The sequence below is a fragment of the Brachypodium distachyon genome, chromosome 1 (genome assembly GCF_000005505.3).
Source record: "Brachypodium distachyon strain Bd21 chromosome 1, Brachypodium_distachyon_v3.0, whole genome shotgun sequence".
Classification (NCBI taxonomy): Eukaryota; Viridiplantae; Streptophyta; class Magnoliopsida; order Poales; family Poaceae; genus Brachypodium; species Brachypodium distachyon.
Window position 1 is genome coordinate 65,062,355 of NC_016131.3, and position 24,278 is coordinate 65,086,632.

Sequence of the window (24,278 nt, forward strand, 5' to 3'; positions counted from 1 at the left end):
CGTCAGATATTATTTATTCTAGTATCTGGAACACGAAATAGATAGAGTGGATAAAAAAAATGGAACTATGATTCATACCCACTATTCAGACCTCGCAACCAGACTGAAAAAATTGAAGTAGTTCTTAATAAAAAAAAAGAAATTTTCTTCCTTCCAATTTTGTTTGCCCAAAAGACAACTTTATTTTCTCTCCATTTTGTCGAGTCATTACTCAGATTCCATAAATGATTATCAAGTGGTTCTTATTCGAAGAACCCTTGCCTTTTGTTTAGCTTGAGACTCAATCATCGTGGCTCTAGTATGAATCTAAGGTTTAAATTGAACTGATTCATAGGATCGCAACAAGATAATTTCTATCAAAAAACTACTAGAATTTTGGCTTTCTTTATTTACTAGTAATAAAGAGTAAATCCGGATTACACACAAAAAATAAATCAAAAATAGGGAAGAGAAAAGTCAAGAGGCCTCTAATGACCAATATAAGGGAAAGGAAGAAAGACAGATGAGCCAACTTGAGATTTTTTGGCATTAGCATTACAAAGAGGATATTCCGGATTTTTCTTATGAAAGCGCGCGGAGGGAGGTCCCAGCGGCAAGCTTTCACGTCTTCTCTACGTAAACAGCCATGTTTTGAATAAAAAATGATAAATAAATTCTTAAAATCGGAAATCATAAATAATCCCATAAATTTCAAACAAACACATCTTTCTGAAACAATTCGAAATAAATAATGACACCTAGTAGTATTAATCATCCCAAGTTATATCAACTCTTCACAATCCTAACATCACATAATAATGATATTTATAATTCATTACGGAATATACTATAAGTACAATACTCAAAATCCTTGCAAAGTGATTCAAGAAAACATGATATCTTTTTATCAGACAAAGGGAACAAGCAGAAAATGAAAAGTTATGGTGATCTGTCAATCTTCGACACGTTTTCAACTTTTCATGCCGTCTTGATTCAGCCTTGACTTCAAACGAACAACGTCTTCATACACCTTGCATGCATCGAAAGTCACCAGCCTGATTTCCATGAATGACGAAACGATCAGAAAACAAGTTCTAATATAATGAGAAGACTCATAACTGCTTCAGAACCTAAACATGATACAAGTTTCTCCATTGTGGCAAGCTTCCATGAAACTTTGTCCAGGACAAATACAACCAGCTCTAATCTGAACCAGGACAAGGTTACCTAAAGATGCGAAGTTGCTCATTCGAGCACTAATACACTAGCATATAATGATTCAACATCTCATGATCAGTTTCATTTCAAAAACCCTGCATGATCATCACTGACTCCAGACGACTGCTAAGCAAAAATCAGGATACATGGCTAAGTTGATAAACTGATACTGTAGCTTCTAAAAAAATCTGACTCGCACTTTGGTGTAGGTAGCAATTAAAAAACATCTGAGAGAAAGGCATGCCGGTATGACACTATCTTAATAACTTTAGAAGCTTGTATTCGGCTAAGTATGGCATGGCATCAGATTGACCATAAACTGCAGCTTGATTTCACAAAACAAAAGCTGACCATAGATAGCAGAACAAGTAATCTAACTTCTAGTAAAAATGGAAAAACAAAAAATCAGCATGAGGAATGCAGGTACATCAAAATTTCCAAAAGCAGCACATGCCAAATATGCAGCTGCTATTACTGCAATGAAGTGCTGAACTTTCATGTCTAGATGTCCATAACATTTCGTGGTCATCATAAATTTCATAATTATCTCCTTCGTAGAATCCATCCTCTAATATATGCAACAACCTAATTACCGTGAAAATAATAGTAACATGATTCAAAACAGTGCCAGTCTTGAAATATATGTAGTTCCAAAGTACATCTGATGCACAGATCAACATGCCATCGATCAAACAAATAGAGGAAACCTAGCAATGGTTGCGAAATAGCTGCAAAAATTAGTAGTAGTAGTATGTTCAAAATATATCTAAATAAGTTCCAAAGTACATCTGATGCACAGATCAACATGCCATCGATCAAACAAATAGAGGAAACCTAGCAATGGTTGCAAAATAGCTGCAAAAATATTCAGGCACCTATAGTGGTAGCGGTCAATAAGAGCTAGCCCTGTTGCTAGAACAGGAACAACCAGTGGATTTGGGTGTGTATGTTCCAAAGTACTTTTTCGGATGTAGGCAGATTTAGAAATCCATGCTGGAAGACACAACATTTAGCTCTACGCTGCCCAACCTGTGTAAATTAATAAAGGTTCAATTCAAAGTAACTATTTTGTGGCAAATAAGCAACATGCTTAATTCTTAATCTTTCCTTGCAAAGTATTGTCATCATATATGTTTCAAACAAAGAGAATTTATCTTAAAATCTTCCAAGTAACCAATAGGGAGGAAAATAAATATACACTACAATTCAGCTTGGTGGTATAACTTTATCTTATCTCTACTAAACCTGGTATATTGATAAATTGATATTGCAGCTTCTCTCTACAAGCAAAATATTTGCTTCCAGGTCTTTCACAAAGAATGTACTAGCTACTTACTACAGCAATAATTAGTTGCCGAGTAGCATATAACCATTAGTAGTGTTTTGCTATTATCCGGTAAAAAATAAAATCAGTACCTCACTTTCTTCAGCTCAAACCCCAAATCACCCTCCAGCAGTGTTAAAAAGTACAATTACCTCTATACCAAATATATTAGTCTCTTGGTGGAGAAAATACAAACAACGCATAATCTTCATCAACTGTAATATTAATCTTCGACCAAGAATCTGCATTGCAATACAGAAATTTAGTATTATGAAGATTGAAACAAGAAATAAGTGAAGACCAATTTTTTTAAACTGTAATCTTTACACAAGATGACAAAACAAATAAATCTATCCATCAATTTTAACTGCAGACCCTAAACACCGCCTCTTCAAGTATTATTTAAAAAAATTAGCACCAAATGAGCCCTTAGTGTTGTTATATCTCTTAAATTTATGTACTGTAGTTTTGATACTCTATCTGACAGGAAGGATAAGTTGTTCTGCTAATTAGATGATTGAGATAGGTTTTTTAGTTGGTCTTATAGGGTTTTGAATATTCCCAGGTTCCTTATCCTTTTAAATTTTGTGGTATGCTCAGCTGCCACTGAATTTTTAGGTGCTCCTGTGGTTTTTTAGTAGTATATGAATTATTCTGACTATGAAGGGGCGCGTAGAGATAAACAAAAACTTTTCCTACGCGAACTCCCAAGATCTAGCCGAGGTAGAAGGCCACGAGGATTACCACTAGACGCGCAGTTGCGGATTATTGATGCGGCGCCTTGATGCAGTGCAGTCCCTCGATCCGATCCAGCCGATCCAATCCCGCGATCGTCGAAGTGCTGAACGTACAGCACCTCTGCCGGTATCCACACGTGCGAGGAGGAGCTCCGGCGGCGGACTGCTAGATCCGGTGCGACGGTTGAACTGAATCGGGCTAGGGTTCTCAACGCATGAGAGTGGAAAAAACCGTTCCCTTTAGGCATCCCACGCCCCTGCTTATATATCGAGTGGAAGTGGGCTCCAAGCCTTGTGGCCCATCCACCCTGCGAGTCCAACTCGCATTGTCAGCCCAATTCCAGTTCGGGTCCAACCCGACCAAATACTTGCTCCCGCTCTTAAGTGTGTGACCCCACAGGCTCATGGCGACTTGGACACGATTGGAGTCCGACTCACAATCGATCAATCGGTAGCGGCTCCTAGCAGAACGTGCCGACTCCCAAGTACCATCGAGTCATGACGACGTACCTTCCAATGTGACATACGTCTTAGTCCCTTTTTGCCTCACGATATACCTTGTCGAACTATAGGCGATTAATCGTCATCCCTTTAATAGTTCAACTCTCTTCTCGATCTGTGATATACGATTCATCCGACTAACTCTTAGTCGATCAACCCGGTTAACAATTAACCAAGTCGCGCATGGCCATGCTTCCCGAATCATATCACTCGAGAGGGCCCAGAGAATATCTCTCCAGTCGGAGGGGCAAAATCCCATCTTGGTTATCCACATCACACAGCTTGATTCTCAGTCAACCCGAACTCTGCCTTTATAACTGCTCTGTTACGGAACAACGTTTGACAGAACCTAAGTTGGTGATCCACAACTCGGATTGTGCGATAACCTCAGGTCTAAGGATTACATTGATTGAGACATGCAAATGACGACCTACTCGTTGCATCTCAATATGGGTCAGTCCGACTCGCTAAACTCTTTAGCCGAGTCCGTGTAAGCTGGAATGACATCACCATGCCCATGACAAGTGGAACCGAGTCATCAGCCAACTTTCACATTAGTCTAGGTTATGTGTCCAGCACAACCTCAATGACTAAGGACAATTTAGTATGAACAACATGAATACATAGTTCCACAATCAAATCACATATTCAATGATACATATCAGATGTTCAAACAAGGACAACTCAATAATATTTATGAATACATTGGGAATTACATCATACATGATTGCCTCTAGGGCATATTCCCAACAGAGATGTGCTGAGCTCTCATAGGGGGGAGGAGATGATCACTGTCCTTTTGTTCTCGAAAGGATGGTATAAAACCACTTCTTCTTTTCCTGTTCGTTAGCTCGTTATCTTTGGCATGTATTGCAGTGTTGTTTTGGTCTCCGGTATAATACTTGTTTGATTCAAAGAGCTGTTTGATGAGTACTCCCTGTTTGATGATTTTTTGTACCAAAATATAATAAAGTTAGCGATGTGTTACCCTATGACATGTGGGTCCCGCTGATTACTAAATATTCGAAATGAAAATATATCCAGATAAAATGCCTGTGAGGGTTATTTAGTCCACGGAGGTGGGTGGTTACCGACCAAGTTCTCAAAGTGGATCTCCAAGCAGCCAACACAAAAGAAGAAGTGTTCCCGTTCCACGAAAAATGTGGCCAAGCAACCAATCCAAGTGAAATATCTCCAGAAATCAATCGCTCAAGCGATCCAATCAAGCAATGTTCAAAGCCTCCAAAAGCACAAGCAATGTCAAAAAGAAAAGAAAAAAGTCACCGTAAAGTTCATGAAGAAAGTCCGTAGCCTCAAGCATCAAGGTCCACTGAAAAGAAGGCAGGAGGTAGCTATCCACCACCCCTCAATACAGGCATGGAAAATAGTCGAAAGCCATATACCCAAAAACATACCTATCAGCTATATGTCCTAAGTCCCTCGACTCAGAGGGACAGAGGTGTGATACCAATGGTGAACTCTTACAAAAGTGACAACTTGATGAGGATGACCATACTTTTGAAAAAGTCCCAATTAGACACGGTGTCTTTTTCACGTAAACACAATGGAAGTGAGATTATGAGTCTAATCACCGCGGTTATCTCTTGCTTCGGTCGACTTCATCTACATGTGGTGGAATCCATGTAACCCATTTTCTCTACCATGTTACTTGTGCCCCGACAAATTGATCGCGAGCACGATGTACTAATACTAAATGGCCGTGAGGTCAATGGCGGTATGACACGACATCCCTTCACGCCCCAAAGGCGATATATGAAGTCCCATTACTACTTGGTGACAATAATCTTGCAAAACAAAATCAACTCCAGTTAATATGGACACTAGGGGCAAGAGTACACATTATGAAAATGTGATTTTTTTTTCAGGTCGCTATAAGAAGTGACGAGACAGTTCACTAAGATGTACAGGCACACAAATACTTGGCGTGAATTATACAATTACACATTGTCAAAATGTCATATTCTAAGAGAGTCTCTCTCGAAGACTAATTAAAGCCGTACACTTCTCAGGGCTAGTCAAAATACTGAGTGATATACGCGTGCTCTGAACACATGATCAAATCTCAGAGATTTTTCCCATCTCCTCCCGCATGGGCACTCTCTGTACATGCGCAGCTAAAAGAAAAAAAAATAGTTTCGTATACCCAAAGCTCCTGACCGAGCTTCCAGCACGAGCGCTGTGCTCCTGTGCCCATCGCCAAGATTACAAAGGGCCAGGGCTTTGGTACAAATCCACTCAATGGATTACCAAGCTTTTGAGTTTTGTACATCAGTACATGCTTGTCAATAAGCCGGGAAACACGAACTGGTATGCATTCAACAATGCATCTTCTCACACATGCAGATGCTAAAATCTCCTTCGTATCATGAGATCAATATATGCTGAAGGGGCCTGAGCATGATGTGCTCCCAAATTCAGCTGATGTAAAAAATAACAGAGCAGGAGCCTGTACGCATGCACATCCTTGCATATACAGCCTCTCACAAAAATATACAAGCTGACGTTGCCAGCTCAAACGTGGATTCAGGCTGCCAGCAGTCAGCACATGACTATAAATCACCGCGGGTCGCCGTTACGGACGGCAGTGACAGACAATATATGACAGGAATTGAAATAGCATTCCATTATTTAATAGCAGATGGATCTACTGATGACCGCATATATGGTCTAAAAATAGCAGTCATAAAGATTCTTGACAGAAATTATAAAATTTCCTAACTTCCTAAACAGAAGCAAAGATCAACTGATGTCTGATGATAAAAAGAATATGCTAATGTTCAAGCATAGCTAAAAAGAAGAAGCTGCTGGTGCAGTACTCAGATCACTCCTCGCATGAAGAAGACTGCATGTAAGCCAACAAAGAACGCACAGGCTTGGGTTGAGATGACTTCGAATTCTCCCCGGCATACTCTATATGCTTCTCCGCCTCAGCTTTGGCAAGCTCGCCACGATCAGCCGTCTTCTTCACATTGATAGAAAGGTTGTAACAATCTTGCCGAGTAATCCCGCTGTCTTTGAAGAAAGCTTCAAGTTCAGTTTCTTGGGTTTGTGTCTCCACGAGCTTTTCTTCGGCTAGCTTCAAGGACGCTCTCAAATCAGCAATCTTCTTCTCTTGCTGTTTTCTGGTAGTAGCGAGAGCATCACGCTTCTTCTGGGCGATAGCCTCGCTGGCGTCAAATTGTGATAAAATGCTCCGGATGGCTTCTTGAATAGCAGCAGCCTCCTTCAAAGTTTCCTCAACTCGTCCTTTATAAGCAGATACACCATCAATATCAGGAGAAGGAAGTGTAGCATCAGTACCTACAAGAAGTGCTCTCAACTCTTTGAGAGCTTCTGCCATCTTCTCCATCCCTTCAATAATATGTGTGGAGAATAATTTTTCCCACCGTGTAAGCACCTTCTCTACCATCTCAGCAAGAACAGCCTTGTCAAGCTCCTCGGCATTGGCCAATTTTTGGAAGAGCTCCAGGTCTTGCTTAACATATAAAAAGAAGTCCTGTCCCGACAAGTTGGTAACATCCGAAGCTCTCAGGATGACGCGGGGCATCCCCTCGTACTTGTCAGGGACATGATCAAAGGACGGTACATTATCAAAATCATCATCGACAGCCTTCTCGAAGGTGTCGACACGAAGCTTAATCTCAGAGCTCAATTTATCCATCGATTCCTTGTTTGCAGTAGGGTCCCAAGCATTGACCACTGCATATGAGTACAATGTTCAGCGTACTCGTAAAAAAAACCGAGGAAAGACTTAAGACACTCACGTTTGGATTTGGTCGTGCGAGTTCCCTTAGTCGAATTTCCCTCTATGCCATCATGGGCATCACTTTTCCGCTTACTCGCACTCGCCTTGGGTTCTGCAGATTTCTTAGCAGTACGTGCCTCTTCTACTTCGTCTTGTGCAGTAAGATCTTTACATGATTCTTCACCCGCTGCATCGTCAGGGGCATCGATCTCTGTCTCATCCTCAAGATCGACTAGCGGTGTGCCCTTTGCAGCATGCTGAGCTATGTTGGAAGTAGCTAAAAAAAAGAATGAGATGGGTTAGCAATATAGTAAGTTTGCTGGTTAAAGCATATGCATATAAAAAAATTTGTACCTATTGGCAATGCATCATTGCTTTTCCCCTCACTGTTGGGAGGTGCTACTCCAGCACAAAATATATTTGCATCCTTAAAAAAACCAAGATATGCTTTGCACCATGACATATATATCCACTTGAGCAAGCAGGGGCTCGACTACGGACCTGGGCCTCAAAGGTGTGTCCGTCTGGTAACCAATATGCAAGAAGACGACGACGTAATATTTCCGTCGTCTCATCCATATTACCTTCCAAATGATCAGCACGAAGAAGGCCATCCATGTCCATATCTGGCACAACTTGGTCACAATTAAACATCCGTGCAAATCGATGGGGGTAGTACCCTTGATTGTTGTGGATTTGGCATCGTCGATGTGACACGCCACCCACACTGCTGTTCACAAGTAAATCAATTTCAGAAATTCTGAGTTGTCTTTTATTTTCAGGTGCATGCCGCTGATCAGCTATATGATGCGCTGCATCTTTAGGGAAGCGAATCCGCATCCTTCCTAAAAAATCCAAGTGTACCAAAGAGTGTTGCTGCACATCCACGTCCAGAAAGAGACGATGTACCCGCTCCAAATTGATATCAATTTCTGATGCCGTCCAAATGTCAGCTATGAACGGTGGAAATTTGTGACCGAATTAAAAGCGGTTGGTTCAGCTGGCATAGCTCTCCAGTAACATGAGAACCACCCTATGATAAAGTGGATGGGTAAAGATAACCGCATCTGCTACTTGATCTTGTACCTCTGCGTACAGCCTCTTGAATGGCGTCCAAGCTCTCATATAAATAAGCCATGCTAGCTACACCAATGGCTCTCCTCACGCCTCTGGCAATGCTTGCAGCTGCCATAAAAACCTCCGGGCGTATGATAGTTCCCATGCTAACCAGAACACAATATGAGCACAACCATGCTGCAATGAAAGCCGCACAAAGTTCTGTTCTTGAGTAGCGCTATTAAATCTCATTACTTGGTTTGAAAAATATACACCAAGTGGCATTACCTTGCTGCTGCTGTTAGGCATGCGAAAATTCAAACGCTCAGGTAGTGGGTCCTCGAGATCTGCATAAAAGCTTGATGGTAAAGGTATCTTGGGACTGTTCTCTACTGTAGCAGCATCATACAAAAAGTAATCAGTCCATTCACCAAGGAAACAAGTCCGTCCCCTTCTGTATTGCTCTCAAGCTTATTCTTCCGTATGGCCGCACATGCTGAAAATAAAAGAGCAGACAATTCGTCTGTGAAGCATGACTCAGGGACATACTCATCATAAGCGCGTCCTGAGATCGGGATCCCCATCGAGTCCTGCAACGCCAAAAGGGGGAAACTATAGTGTGGCCCTCCGAATTCTAGAATGTAATGAATGTCTGGATCAATGGCCAGATCAGTGGGATCTCATACAAAGATCCCAATACTCCACGAAGAACTCCAGCACGTTCCAAGATGCCACGATCATGCTTGGAGACCAACAAGGCACGTGCCCAAATGAGTAATTTTTCTGGATAAACTACCTCAGCCTTGAGTTGAGGATCTCCAGTACTCAACCACATCTAGGTGTGGTGCATCATCGTCGTCAATTGGAACCCCTTTGAGTGTTGTTTCCAGAATGACAAGCGTGGTTGAATCCTTGCTCATATCGAGTTCACCTTCCAGGTGGTCTAAGGTTGCGGTGCGCCGTCGGGCAGACCGTGTGAGTGTCATGATCGGAGTGGCGACTAAGCAAGTTGATTCCGTAGGAGGATCGGCTGTTATGTGCACCCCGAGGTTTCTCTCCAAGCCCATGTGTGCGAATGCCGCTGATATGGCTTCCTCTACGGCTTCCACATGACGCTTGATTCATTGGAGGTTGGTTTTATAGGCCCAACCGAAACATTAGCGTGGCTCAAACTCTCGCCGCCAAATAGGCGACTCATCATCATTGGATTCCTCATCCTCTCTTGGAGTCTCCAAGCTGACAGGAGGCAAATTTTTAGCTCCAATATGACCCTGCAAGAAACACACAACAAACATACGTGAGTTTTTTTTTTTAAATGCCACGTTTGGAGTGAATTCACGTGATGAATAATGAGGATGTGCTATATATTCTCCAAAAATATATATCATTGATGCAAGCTATCTAAATTGGGTCATGGTATTTATTACTTGACATGTCAGCATGTTACCTGAGATTTATTCATGCTACTGGCATTTGGTTGTCCACCTCCTGATTCCTCAAAAGTATCTCGGTCAGTGTGACCGGAAGAATTATTGTCGCGGCCTCGACGGCCATAGCGACCAGCCTTATTCCGATGAGCTTGCCCACGGAATCGATTGTTACGACCACGTCCGCGCTGCGCGCTTGCGATTGGCCAGCTCTGATCATTATTTCTATGATCGGGTGAGAAGTCGTGGTCTTGCTGATGGTAGTCACCGTGACACGAGGCGGGACAGCATCTCTCGACTGGTTAAATCCCCCTCTGTAACGAGATCCATGATAGGAGCCCGACATCGCTGAGCTTCCTAAAAAAATGTAGCACATTAACCGTGTGAAAAGGTTATAAGAGCAAGTAAAAAAATTTGCAAGCTCTGTTCCAACGAGCAGAGCAATGAATTAATTAAGAAAGGAGCATGCTCTAGTGACCTAGCTGGATGCATGCGTATATGCTCAATCTCTGCCTGGTTCTAGCGATGCGTGCTAAACATGGATGCTAATTAATCAATCTGCTTTCGCTTTGACGTCTGTGCAAGACTACAAGTTGCATGAGCATGGCCGTACCACACGATGACACGAGGACTGCTAGACAATAACGTCCCTCTATTTGGCCCTCCTGTGCCAACGTTTTTTCTTAAACTGGGCTACAAATATACCAGGTTTAACTTTCGAGATCGATTCGCTCTTGATGCACCCATACTCAAACGTACTCTATTATCTACACTCCGGACGGTTATATAATCCTGATGTGCATAATTTTGGGAGCAGCGGCACATCCAGTGGGGTACACGTAGAGCTACGAAATCCTTCGATTTTACTGGCTGGCACCATATCTATTAAATGGTCGCAGTATAATTGATAAACTTACTTTGTAAAGTGGTATGAATTTTTCGCCACATACAAAGTTATGGGAGCAGCGAAGCATGCCAGTGCAGTACATGAGGGCCTGTGAAACCCTTCAAATCCACTGGCTGGCACCGTGACGATCATACGGTCGCAGTAGAATTGATAATATTAAAGAAAGTCAGAGCTACTTTTGTTGGCTGGCACCATAGCAACAAAACGTCTGCAACAAAGTACTTTGAGATAATGACTCTACGGAATGGACATTCTCCATAGTCATAATTCTAGGGGTGCTCCACACACATACCCTGCCACCACCAAAGTTATTTTTGTGGTATGGTTTTCGCTACATGTGGCATGGACGCTGCATTCCCCCCATGGCATGGTGTCGCCATCACATCAACTATTACCAATGGCATAGGTTGCCACAATTTTACTGGTGGTATGGTTTCGCCGCTATATCTCCACACGATGTTACCCCGTGGCTTGGTTTTATCGATCATGACTTCCCTTATGACATGATTCCGCCCCGACATCAAATATCAACTCGCCATTAATGGACTTTTGCGCCCGATCAGAGCTTACGCCAAGTCGAGTTCACCCTGCTCCGGGGGTGTATTGCATATTGAAACAAGATTGTCCCTCGTTCGTACGTTGCCGATGGTATACCGGCACCTTCCATCCAAAATCAATTGAAGCATGGTCACAGAGTTTTTTTCTCTCTTTGATGATCATAAAAGTGACACTGGGGGCAACATCATCTCCCAATACCTTCACCCTGTCGATGGCATTCTGGCACTTCCAATTTACGGAGCAATGTGCAATAAAGTTAGCGATGTGTTACCCTATGACATGTGGGTCCCGCTGATTACTAAATATTCGAAATGAAAATATATATACTATATTCGACTCCTTGTGTAGAGTTCATCACGTGGATTCCAGTGAGGCAAACAGATTATAATTTAAATGCCCTGTTTAAAGAAAATGATCTTCACAAGGATTGAATCATGAACGTGTATAAAAGAGCTAGCAAAGTTCCCGGCTGCATGCAACCTTTGCATATTTGATGGAAGAAGCCAACGTACTAATGCATATCTTTGCTTAGCACGGGCCCACGACACATTGAGCAATGACTGGTTGGGTATAGCTTTTGCATGTATCTATTACTGTCTATTAAATTGGAGTTGGTGGTGATGGTACGCTCGCGGTCGTCGTAGGTTAACTTCGTTAAAATTACAACCAATATGCCACTGCTCGTTATTTTCTTTTCCTCCAGTTAAAATTACAACCAACATGCCACTGCCCGTTATTTTCTTTTCCTCCATTTTTTTCACGATTTTTCCTACTCCATCTTACAACCGACGCCACCACACCCGCATGCCGACCTCGACAGCGCCATGAGTTGCCTACACAGAAAATAAAAATAAATAGTTTATGATTTTATTGACCCGTAGCAACGCGCGAGCACACCTTCTAGTCTCGGTAAAGGCTGATTAATCAACGTGTACCTGTGCACCTGGCTGGTTTCTGGAAGCCTCGCGCGCAACTAACAAATCGGATAAGCTCAGATCGAAACAAACTCTTGTTAGCGTACGCGTATCTGGCAGATAAACGCGTCTTCGATTTAAACAGCTGCCGTGTGAAACAAGATGCAGAGGAGCGCCTATAAAAGACCAGACGGAGCTCTCGGCCGAGGGGGAGGTCAGAGAGAGAGAGGAAGAGAAAAACAGGCAGGAAGCTCCGGCGCACGTATGTGCAGCCGAGGAGCTCGCCGGGAGACGAAGCCGTTGGAGAGACGGAGGCAGACGTCTCGATGCACACGCACGCTGCACCGACGCCCTGCCTTAGCTTCGTCTTCCATCTAGCCGTTAAAAATCCACCAAGGTTTCCAACCAAATCAGCTAGCGGGGAGCCGGCGGCGGCAACGACGACACATCTTCAACCAGGCTTTCGTCAAGATGGTGCTCCCGCTGGTGCCTGCTCATGGTGAAATATTATAGATGAGATCGAATCGTTATTTTACTTGACGAAAGATAAAAGCAATAGCATACATGGCTGCTTCTCTAGATCATCCAAGATGGGTGTTAGAGTCAGCTACGCATTTACACGACCACAGCGCGACAGCCTCATCAACATCGGCTGTGCGAAGCATATGAAAAACAACACACCAAGTGTTAAAAGTATCTCAATACCTATGACCATGGCGTGACCGCTTCATCATGTCGGCCATACAGAATTTATGAAAAAAGTATAGCGTGCAAAACTGTTAATCTAGATCATCCAAACATGGGTGCTAGATTGAACCGACTACACGCTGATACGACCATGGCCCAATTGTCTCATCATGTTGGTCATGGATAATCTTGTTTCCTCCCGGAGGGCATGATTTATGACCGGATCAAAGGCATGCTTCATCAAGCGCCTAAGCTACAAAATAATCGATCACATCTAGTACCGACGAGGCTGGATGAGATCATGACTTGCCGAGGCCGGCTAGGTCACGAATATATCGACATGTCATAAATCCATAGGATCGGACACTCCATTGCTAGGCACCGACGAGGCAAAAGCAACATACACATGTCCGGACTCGATGAAGTCAAGGTGGATACACGACTGGGCACCGACGAGGCGAAAGTCATCCCCTTCATCGACGACAAATCCTATTGGCAATACCAACATGCCAATATATACACGTGACCGGGTATCGGCAAAACAAAGCCGGACACCCGCACCATATTTATAAAAATCATATGCATCGAGCAATCCAAAATTCAACGACGACCATCAGCGCAGCCTAATCGGAGGTATTCTGCAGGCTTAATCCTGCAGATGTAATTAAGGAATCAGCGGACCACACGAAATCTTCTAGTCAGATACTCCTTAAGCATAGTCACAGAAGTCAAACTCCCGCGGAAGCATGTACCATGTACTTTGTATTCAATACAATGATCAATAAATATATAGGGTTCCCGTATATACTGGGTGTGTTTGTCATCTATTTGTTTCGTTTTCGTCAAACACTCACTCCGTTCCTAAATACTTGTCGTGGTTTTATTTAGAAACAGAGAGAGTAGCTTTCATAAAGACAATCTGTACTGGAAGATAGATGCTAAAGGATGGTGTTCTGTTGGTCGAAGGGCTGGTTGACAATCTGAAGCTTCTTCTAGAAGGACATTGTGAGCTTGATGCTGGTCTTCGCCCTGATGGCTGCGGCTATGCTGTCATTCTTTATGGAAACCCGTCGCCCAGGAGCTGCTTCGCAGCTGCTCCCGCCGGCTGTGGCGAGTCACGGGTGAGGTGTTCCGGCGATCGTTGGGGGGCCTTTGACGCTTCGACTGGAGGGTTGATCCTATCTGAGCAAATGGATGTTGTGTAGTCAACTTGAGAAGCCTGGCGAATTCTGGATGCAGTGAACTGTAGTCTTTGCATGCTATGCTGTCATGTTGGCAGCGTCTTTTTGTCAGATTAGGAATAGTCTCAGTTTTTGAGCTTGGGTAGCTTCAGGTTGTAGCCTGTGCTGCTGGTAGCTAGATGTTGGGTGAGTGTGTTGGGTTATCTATTTTCTATTAAAAGAAATTTGGTTTTCTTGAATGAAATCGGAGAAACTCTCACTTTGTCTTACATCCCAACTCAGTCAAGAAACAAATCATTACAACATGGTGAGATTGAAACAGAGCAACTCAAGGTTCTACATGCATTCGCTGAAACCAGAAATTTTGGACCGATTTAAACTCAAATATGTAAAAGGTAAGCCATAGAGGCTAGCCGGCCATTATTGGCTCCTTCGCTAACTAGCTAGCCTGTGAGAAAGCCACAGGCGTTGGCCGCAAGTGTGTGCATCCTCGACAAAATTTGATCAGTTGGGCGTTGATAAAACTGCTGATTCATCAGACCTTTGACGTGGTGGACGCACATGGGCATCTCCGTCGAGACGATGTAGACGCGGCTGTCGCCCTCCAGGCCGAGCCCGTTGGCCGGGAAATACCGAGTACTCCGTAGATCTTTTCCCCTAGCTCTTATCTCATTCAAAGGTTAAGAAGCATTTTACACCTAGGTGAATAATCCTATATAAGAAATACCATGGGACTCTAGGTGACATCGAGTAAGTACTATTGTTGATGCTCTTTGCTGACTCTTACTCAATTTTATCATATTTCACTTTCCTTAACATCAACAAATTCTAAATAAGCGCCGATTAAGTGTCGACCTCTAAGAATACCTTAACAATCTCCGGATGCCGCATCATTAGAACTAGATGATGCCCCCGCATTTTGTTGTGGAAATTTTTAGTTAACATACGTGAGCCCATGTTGTTGAGAACATACATGAGTGAAAAAGAGCAACAAAAGAGTATCCAGTGAAAATGTATAATGGAATTGTATGATAAATTATAGATTCTTCACTTTGTGGAAATAGCTTGATGAAAAGTAGTATGCATGCATGTGCAAAAAATATGAATTTTTCACTAAATAGGTGTGAACAAATTAATGGTGTGATGATTTGGCATGCTTGCATGTTGAGAGAAATCAAATACTCATCTGTCCAACAAAAGATGTCTCAAATTTGTCAAAATTTAGATGTATTTAGACATGACTTAGTGTATAGATGCATTCAAATTTGGTCAAAATGGAGACATCTTTGTTGGACGGAAGGAGTAACGGGTTTGTCCTATTTAGATATAGAAAATATGGCTGAAATAAAAAATGATCATAGGTGGACCACCAAAACAAATTTGGAGAAATGCAGTGATCAAACTGAACCTTAATCCTAAGACACCATAAGTACAGGTGGCCATCGGGGCGGCCCGACTTCTGTTAAACGGGCCTAGCTCGGGCCCAACAAGCTTGGCTATATAGGGGCCGGGCCGGCCCAAAATGCCTCTCTCGGCCCAGGTGCGGCACAGAGCATGGACGGGCCGGCCGGGGCCCGTTAAGCCCTCCGGGCCCACTGAAGCCCGCCTCAGCACATGGGCCAGATTAGTGAAAAAAGAAAAAAGTTTGGGCTGGGCCAAAAGATGAAGAAAATGATAGGCTAAAAGAGAAAAAATGATGGATTGGTCAGAGAGAAGTCTAATGGGCCAAATGTGCTAAACGGGCCGTGCCGGGCCGGCCCGGGGGCCTAAGGATGAAGCCTTTTACTCCATGCTATTTTTTTTTTCCTAGCCCGCTTCAGCGCTTGTTCTCTTGTTCTTCTCCCTTCGGCGGCCTCCCCCGCGGGCCAATCTTGCTCCCTTCTTCCCCCGCCCCCGGAAAATTTGATTAGCGCTTCTTCCTCCCTCCATCGGTCCATCCCCACCCCGGACGCCCCACCCCACCACCAGTAACCGCCTCGCCTGACCCAACCCTGCCAGCCTAGCCCCAGGCATTTGCAATGGCGGAGCTGGTCCTCCTCGCCGCAATCGGCCAAGGGGAGAGTGCCGCCGATTGCCTACTCGCCTCTCTAACATCGTCTTCCCGCAACACGACCGCTGGTCGGCGCGGGCACAGCCTCCTCAGGCTCGTGCTCCCCCCTGGGGCTAATCGGGCGTCAAGGAGCCGCCGGGAACCGGCGATTCCTCGACCAGAGGCAGCTCTTGCGCCTGTGCTCCATGTTGGCGCGGGAGGAACTTCGCGGGGAACGCGAGCAGGTTCGCCTCTCCAACGACGGATACGCCCACGATCTTACTGACCTCCTCGCCCCCGCCCCATCCGCTGCGGTGGAGGAGGGGGTTCAGGTTGGACACCAAGTCGACGACCTGCTCGCCTTCGGCCGCCTTCTCAGGCCCCCATCCGCAGCGGCGGCGGAGGGCATTCAGGTCGGAGTCCACAACGACTGCATACCTGCCCTCTTCGGCTCCGCCCCATTCGCTGTGCTGAGTGAGGGGATTCAGGTCGCACACCACCTCGACCACACCGCGTACATCCTCTCCCCCGCCACATCTACTGCGGGAAGCAGCAGTGTTCTGATCGGTGAGTCCCTCAACCGTCTCGTCAACGCCACATCCGCAGCGGCGCACGGGATTCAGGCCGGACTGCCCGCAGACGGGAAGCTTCAGACCGCGGAGCATCTACTGCTGGACCTGGACCTGGACCGGATCCTAGGACAGGCCTCCGAAGACAGGCCTCGGCTCTTGGCTCTCCTCGGGCGATCTAGTCTAGCCAGGCAATACATAGTTTCAGATATGTGCTTCTGCGGCCAGTTTGATAATCTTGCTGCAATGACTATACCATGTCTACTGCTCATGAGCCCGACGGGCACCATCTTGCTCCCATGGCATCTGGGAGCGTGGTCTGGGGGTTTATTGAGCCGCGGCCTACCTTGCGCCCCTGCTGCTCCTGGTGCTGGGCCTTCACATTCGGTACATTTTCCCATAAAACTTTGCTCGACACGGTAATTCTTCTTTTCTAATGCTTATAAACATTCGAGTTGGTGGTTCATCTTTGGAGACGTTAGATAATTATTACTTGATTGTCAGAGACTTCTTATTTTCATCAATTTATTACCTGTGCATGCACAAAATCCACTCTCATATTCTTATACTCCCTCCGTCCAACAAAGGATGTCTCAATTTTGACCAAATTTGAATGCATCTATATACTAAGTCATGTCTAAATACATCCAAATTTTAACAAACTTGAGACATCTTTTGTTGGACGGAGGGAGCAGATGATTTTGCCGATCCGTAGCAATGCACGGGCACTTCACTGGACAGTATAAAGACATGTGAAATCCTAAGGTACCATAAGTACAAAAACAGAAGTTGTTTTTGTATTTAATAGAAGCTGAGTTATTTGGAGGCTTGTGGTTTTTCTTTGAACTTTACGTGTTTAATTAACTTCTGTTATACTGAGTTGGTACCTACTTATTGTTAAGTGATGAAGCCTGACTATGATATATTGAAAACAGAGTCTGCTAACAGTGCAAAGTGATATTCTGATGTACATGGAGGAGTTCCTGTCCCCAAAGGAAGGACTCAGTCTGAGGTTATCATGCAAGGGAATGCTGGCTAGTCTCCCTTGGGTCTTGGATTGCTCCCTAACACCTCTCCTGCTGCTCATTTTACCTTCAGCTACGCCATGTTTGGGACTGTATAGTCCATTAGCAGGCGAGATATTTGCTCTTGAGAGCACCACAGGGCGTGGTTACAAGCAAATAACACTGTTCTCAAGTCATCAAGAGTGGGTCTTATTGAAGATTGATGATCAACTGTGCCTGGTCAATTTGCTCAATAATGTCAAGAAGGTGATCCCTCCACCTTCTAGAGCAAGACATTATACTCTGATGGATTTACTGGTAAATGAACAGGGAGTCCACATATTTGGGATTAGCACCCCAGGTCGTCGAAATGCAATTATTGGTGAGTATACTGTTGGCGGTTGGGCTGAGCAAAGCTATGCCAGCAATGCCTCATTCCTACTCTCAGATCATTCTAAACCAGTAAAGATCCGTGCAAGCTGTTACTGCTTAGCCAATGATGGAAGTATTGGTGTATACACAAGAGGATCTTGGGATATAGTGAAGATGCCCGACAAGAGGGTCTTCCTTCACTCGTCTGGATACTTGGTTCCGTGGGGCAAAAACTGTGTGTTACTTTGGTTTCCCACCAAGGAAAGGCCCTCATCGTTGGGTTTGATCCCATGCGGCGGAGATGGATTGATGTCCCCCATCTTCAGGGGCGCAGTATATTCACTGGGACTAAACAGACAATGCTTATCCAAAGAACAGTTGATGGTTTCAAGGACAAAGTTATTGTGCCGATGTTTCAGAAGGCCCCTAGCCAGCAGAAAGGCTGCCTTGTGAAGAGATCTAACCGATGGTTTCTCCTGGGAACAGAGTCTCGAGGGTGCATTGATAGCAAGGTACACCAGCAAACAATCTACCAGGCTTACTATCAAGCGCAAAACAGTCTCTCCGGACACGCCTTTCAGGTTTAGGGAACACCTCTGGGTTGATTTTGTCATGGACGACAAATCAGCCGCTCAGTGATGTTCATATAGTTGACAGTTGTGTTGAGAAAACTTAGTTGATGCAGTAACAATATATTGAGTAACACTGCCAGAGCACTTTGAATAAGCTTGTATACCATTGGATTCTTTTCCGATGTTCGATCTGTGTATGATTTCTTTTCAGTTTATCTTCTAGTTCGCATTGAAATGTTGTATCACATGGCCCCTCCAGTTTCTATTTGAATAATCTGTTGGTAAGACCCTTCAAGGCTTCAAGTCATCTGTTTTCCTTTTACACTGCTTGGGTCACTCCTTTTCATTTATCACACATTATTAATCCAAAGCTTTGAGCATAGCATGTTGTCTCTGGCAATGTCTACATTTGAGTCACTGTGTCCCTAGGTTTGGGTGAAGGGAAATGAGGAGATGAAGGAAGTTGTTACAGTGTCTTGTTTCATTTTGTTATATCTTTGTAGAGAAATTATTTGGTAGCAGCTATTTGTCTGTTGAAAAATTGTTGTTTATTTTGCTATGTAGAGAAGAACTCTCATGATTCAGTGAATTTTAACTGGGGCGCGCCTTTAACTGGATATGTAGGCTGGAAGAAAGCCACGATGGTTCTTGTCTTCTTAACTACCATAATACAACCAAATTCAAATTCTTTTGGCTAGTAATGATTTGGAAATGTACGACCTTTCCTATGCATTGCAATCATACGTAGGGAGAGCCTATGGCCGAAATTGTTCTCGTTTTGTTTTGAATGACTTTAGTCTCCACCACTCGCATGGCCCTTTTATTAATCACAAAGCAAATCATACGGGTGAGACGATCGACTGAAACTTGAGGAAGATGTAAAAAAAAAAAAGAGGCTCAATGAGATTAACTCATCAGTTGCAACAATTAATATCCCTTGTTAATTGCTCCTAAGGCTAATAAACCGAGATTCCAAATGAAGTTGCTAAAACCAGTTGTCCGAGGAATGTAGCGGATCTCACGTTCATCTCGAACAACCATTAGCTGCGATCAGGCTAATGCTTCCGCTTCCCATCGTCCATCAGATCCCGAGGATGGCGCAAGGTTCAGTTCTAGATTCTCTGCAGAGAAACACTAAGTTAAGTGATACGTTTTCGCTGGCATCAATTATACTGAAATTTCTTCACAAGAAAACGAAATTGGGTTATCCTGAATTCCTGCTGATATTGATGTTCCCGAAGTTTAACGGATTGTCAACGCCATTGTCAAAAAGAAAATAGTTAGGCTATGTTGGCAAACCCATGCATGCAGTTGGATCGATATGATTCACACCGTGGTAAAACTAAAAGAATATCTCTGGTACTTATAAAATCATCAACATTTTCTTTTCTAAATCTACCTCACAAAACGTACACAAACCATTCCACCTCACAATTACCAAAAAATTAGACCCACTAAATCAGCTCCTATATTTCGACAACAATTTAGGACCGGAGGGAGTAACTTTTAGCCTCCTAATTTTTTCCGTATGTACGTTTAGCGTTTAATTCACGTGCGAGTGTCTGACTTACTCAACCACCCTACCCCCGATCCACAAGTATGCATCTTTCTCGATCTCTGCTCCCGAATCCCGAGCCGGGCATATAGCGTTCTTCGATTTGACACTTCCTCCCCATCCTCTCTGCCTTTGCGCGCCGCCCTCACCTCGCGTGCCCGCCATCAGGATTCAAGGGTCTTTTTGAAACCTTTAAAAGTAGTAAGGCTCGTGTAGGGATACCTATAACGATGTTGTTGCTACAATCTGATTGCAGTCTCTATGTAAAAGCCTCAACAGAATTTCATGTTGCAACGTAGTATGATATCACGGAGAAGATGTTTTTAAGACATTTCATTGTAATTCTTAATTATAGAAATTACCTTATAGTTTTTAGAATATATGATCAAAAGCATTGTACCTGTGATGGCAGGGGTGGACCCAGTCGGGTTATTGGGTGGGGCACGCCCCACCCAATAATTTTTAAAATCCTTTATTCTTAGTAATAATTATCAGAAAAAAAAATTAAAAAAATTTAGAACCGCAGTGTATTCGCCGTCCAATATTAGAAAACCTGGGTCCGCTAGGGATGGTTCTCGTTTTTAATAAAATTGCAGGTTATTTTTTTTTTTTTAAAAAGCTTTGCGTTGACTACAGTCGTCTCGCCGCCGATCAGAAGCTCCACGCCCGCCTCGTCGGCTCGTCGCCCCCTCCGTGATTCTCTCCAACTTCCTCGGCTCTAAGCTGATCTCCCTCTACTCCAGGACCGCACGCCTCGACGACGCCCGCAGGGTGTTCGACGCCATCCCCCATCCTAACATCTTCGACTGGAACGCCATCCTCATCTTGCTCTCCCTCCACTCGCCCGAACTCTCTGCGGCAATTCGTCTTTTCGCTGGCTCCGGCGTATCCCCGACGAAGTCACCGTCTCCGCACTCCTCAAGTCCCTTGTCGCATCCGGATCGGGCCTGTCCCCGCTCGTCACAGGGGAGCTCCACGCCCTCGCGCTCCTGCGCGGATTCGGCACATACCTTTTCGTCTCAAATGGACTCGTCAGTGAGTACGGGAACACGGGGGAGTGGGGGACATATGCCCTGCTCGCGCGGTGTTTGATGAAATGCCACGCAGGGACGCCTTGTCCTGGAATTCGCTTATATCGGCTTTTTCCCGTGGAGGGTGGTACTGAGAAGGCGAGAATGCCGGGAGTTGTTCGATGAATTGGTGCGGGCTCGTGCCATTAGTAGTGTTTCAGCCAAACATTATCACTGACAAGCGTGCTACATGCTTGTGCCCAGCTCAGGGGTGTTGATTTTGCTCCGGATTGCCGCTGAGAGCGGTCTTCACTTCTACGTCGAGACGCGGAACTTAGTGACCGGGTTTTACGCCAAATGTGGGCGGTTGCAGTATGCACGTAAGAAATACAGTCAGTTACAGTGCCATGATTACTGGTTGCATGAACAATGCGCATGTGGATGAGGGAACTAGTCTTTTCCACCAAGGCACCAAGCGGATGCTAAAGTCATCAACTTATGGAATGCATTGATTCCTGGTTAAAATGGATTCTAGTCTGATGTTCTTGGATTACTGCCCAATGCAGCTAAGATTGCAATTATCATCCCTTCAGTTACATTGTTCTCAACTTTACTTGGAGCAAAGCAAGCTCATGGTTATGTGATCAGAGCAACAATGCTGTGAGTGCATTGATCGATGCTTACGCAAAGTCTGGATTTCTTGGTATGGCCAAGAAGGTGTTTGAATCGAATGAGAATAGAAGCACAATTGTTTGGGCATCAATCATAGCGGCAGCCGTGACTCATGGAGACATTGTGGAAGCATTGGGCCTTTTCAGCCAGATGGTCAGTGCTGGCACTGGGCCGGATACTGTAACTTTCAACGTTGCGCTCACTGCATGTGCTCAGGCGAGTAAGGTAGCTGAAGCTCGTGAAGTTTTCGACTCCATGCAAATTGTGTTTGGTATCAGTCCAGTGATGGAGCAGTATGCTTGCATAGTTTCTGTGCTCAGCCGTGCTGGTATGCTTAAGGATCCCCTTGAGCTTGTAAACAAGATGCCTTTTGAGCTAAATGCAAAGGTCTGGGGTTCATTGCGTAATGGAACAGCAGCAGTTGGTGATGTTGAGCTTGGTCGGTTTGCATTTGATCGACAATTTATGATTGAGCCTAAGAACACCGGTAACTACATTGTGAGGATAATCTGTACTCAAATGCTGGCAAATGGGAAGAAGATGAAATCATAAGGAGTATGCTCTGTGGAGTTGGATTGGAGAAGGTTACTGGGTGTAGTTTGGAATTGAGCGGGTCAATAGTTCGCAAGGTTTTCTTGTTGTGGATACATTGTTAACAAAGCAGGCAGCAGAAACTTAATTTAGAGCTGGCAGCTTAATCAGGTCAAATTATTGAATAGAGCCTGACCTCAACCTAACAGTAGGATGAAGACAAGTTATATTGATGACATCCAAATGGTTCTAATAGTTGAGATGTGATTATCAAGCCTGATAGCATACTGGCCTTCTGGAGTTGTCTGGACCATGGTATTCGGCACCTGGTCGTGCGGTTGATCATATGATTTGATTAAGCAACAAATTCTGGGACGATAAATTAGCACGAGCTTAGGAATCACGAGCATTGCTTCCATGGTATTCTTATCTGAACCTTTTGTACTATATCTGACCTTACTCTTGTTATCTTTATTTTCCTTTTCAACGACAATGGGGACCAAAGCAACGTATTATTTCTTATCATATTTTTTTTCTGGTAGCAAGAGTAGTCTAATTCGAGGTTTCAGAACGTGCATGAATCCCATATCCGTTACTCCTGGATGAAATAGAGATCAAGGTGCAGAAGATTACCCAATTCCAAAGAAAAAGTTTCTTCAAATACCATATAAATCCAATGAATTATGGGTTGCTCTTCCTGCTTTAACATGGAAAAGCCAATGTAATTCTTAAGAGTTATGTTCGGATGCACCCATGATTCAAGTGGTGATCTGTGTGTGTATTTGGATTTTTAACAATGCGGCAGAAAATAGACTGGTTCTTGTAAATGTCTGTGAATTTTATGTTTTCCAAGCATTATTAGAAACACGGGAGTTAGAACTAGAACTGCAAAGAGAGAACACAACAAGATCTATCTTTTGGCACCATCGTGCTTGTGTATGCTTACATGCTTTGGATCATTCCACTTCTCTACTTCCCAGCTCATGAACTCCAGAAGAAGAAAAGCACACAAGCAGCTCTCAGGTCTGTACCCAACTTATTCTGGTCACTACCAGAAAAGCATGACTCTTATCTCGTTCTGCACCCACTACTCACGTGCCAAAACTTCACAGGTCGAAGGTTATAGTGATCTCCACATGCAGTGACCGCCCAGATGAGGCAAGGAGATAATGTTACCAGTGTCGACTTTGATTAGGTGAACATACCAACTTACAATCTTGATATGTGGTTGTCCAGTCCAGTGCGCGCTCAAGCCTTGGAGTTCAAGTGAAGCTAAGGGAGTATAATCACCACATCACTTTAATCATGTTTTGAAGAAAAATAGTTTTTGCTGAAGAAATGCATCTTCTTAATCACAGAGTACAGCTGTGGGCTCCTGTATTTTAATCAGTAAGATTTTGTATGGAGGTTGAAGCAGGGGCGGAGCCAGGATTTGAATATGAGGGGGGCGAAAAACTAAAAACACAAAGTATAGATAAAAATACCAATATATAAAGTCTCAATATAAAGAGTCTCAATGTAGTATATCGATAGAAAGTATAGCAACAAATGTGTGCAAGAACAAAAGAAACTAAATTTCTATGAGCTTAAATTTAACTCTACGACTACCAAGCTCATCTAACAAGTCAATGATCTTTTAGGAGGTGACTTTTCTAGCTAATTCCTTCCCAATATAGACGATCATGTAGTGTCGAAGAAAGTCATCTCCC

The 24,278-nt window shown here is 43.9% G+C and overlaps 3 protein-coding genes across 4 annotated transcripts; 2 read left to right on the top strand and 1 right to left on the bottom strand.

Annotated features, from left to right (window-relative positions):
• Positions 1-6,379: 6,379 nt before the first annotated feature.
• On the bottom strand, positions 6,380-8,065 carry LOC106865756. The gene is made up of 3 exons (XM_014896512.2): positions 7,880-8,065; positions 7,545-7,802; positions 6,380-7,479 (listed from the first exon to the last, which is right to left on the bottom strand). Exons 1-3 carry the CDS (start codon positions 7,986-7,988, stop codon positions 6,602-6,604), a joined length of 1,245 nt encoding a protein of 414 aa, XP_014751998.1. The 5' UTR covers positions 7,989-8,065; the 3' UTR covers positions 6,380-6,601.
• An 8,965-nt stretch (positions 8,066-17,030) lies between these two features.
• LOC100845052 lies at positions 17,031-19,089 on the top strand. Of its 2 annotated transcripts, none has more exons than XM_024457422.1 (2): positions 17,031-17,272; positions 17,789-19,089. In XM_024457422.1, exons 1-2 carry the CDS (start codon positions 17,111-17,113, stop codon positions 18,680-18,682), a joined length of 1,056 nt encoding a protein of 351 aa, XP_024313190.1. In that variant the 5' UTR covers positions 17,031-17,110; the 3' UTR covers positions 18,683-19,089. The 2 variants fall into 2 exon arrangements, with proteins under 2 accessions (XP_024313190.1, XP_010230181.2); XM_010231879.2 differs by having other exon boundaries at positions 17,031-17,240.
• A 1,672-nt stretch (positions 19,090-20,761) lies between these two features.
• LOC104581272 (pentatricopeptide repeat-containing protein At2g37310) lies at positions 20,762-23,096 on the top strand. Its single transcript, XM_010231880.3, is given in 12 exon segments — positions 20,762-20,784; positions 20,993-21,050; positions 21,053-21,242; positions 21,245-21,405; positions 21,408-21,518; positions 21,521-21,584; positions 21,587-21,650; positions 21,652-21,747; positions 21,749-21,827; positions 21,830-22,004; positions 22,007-22,540; positions 22,543-23,096. Coding segments are annotated over 12 exon segments (1,707 nt in total). The 3' UTR covers positions 22,695-23,096.
• The last annotated feature ends 1,182 nt before the right edge of the window (positions 23,097-24,278 follow it).

Coding starts and splice junctions, on each gene's coding strand:
- LOC106865756 (XM_014896512.2), bottom strand. CDS start 7,988: ATGTCATGGTGCAAAGCATATCTTGGTTTTTTTAAGGATGCAAATATA. Junction 7,803..7,879: donor CAATGATGCATTGCCAATAG/GTACAAATTTTT, acceptor TCTTTTTTTTAG/CTACTTCCAACATAGCTCAG. Junction 7,480..7,544: donor TCGCACGACCAAATCCAAAC/GTGAGTGTCTTA, acceptor ACTCATATGCAG/TGGTCAATGCTTGGGACCCT.
- LOC100845052 (XM_010231879.2), top strand. CDS start 17,064: ATGTGCTTCTGCGGCCAGTTTGATAATCTTGCTGCAATGACTATACCA. Junction 17,241..17,788: donor GTGCTGGGCCTTCACATTCG/GTACATTTTCCC, acceptor TATTGAAAACAG/AGTCTGCTAACAGTGCAAAG.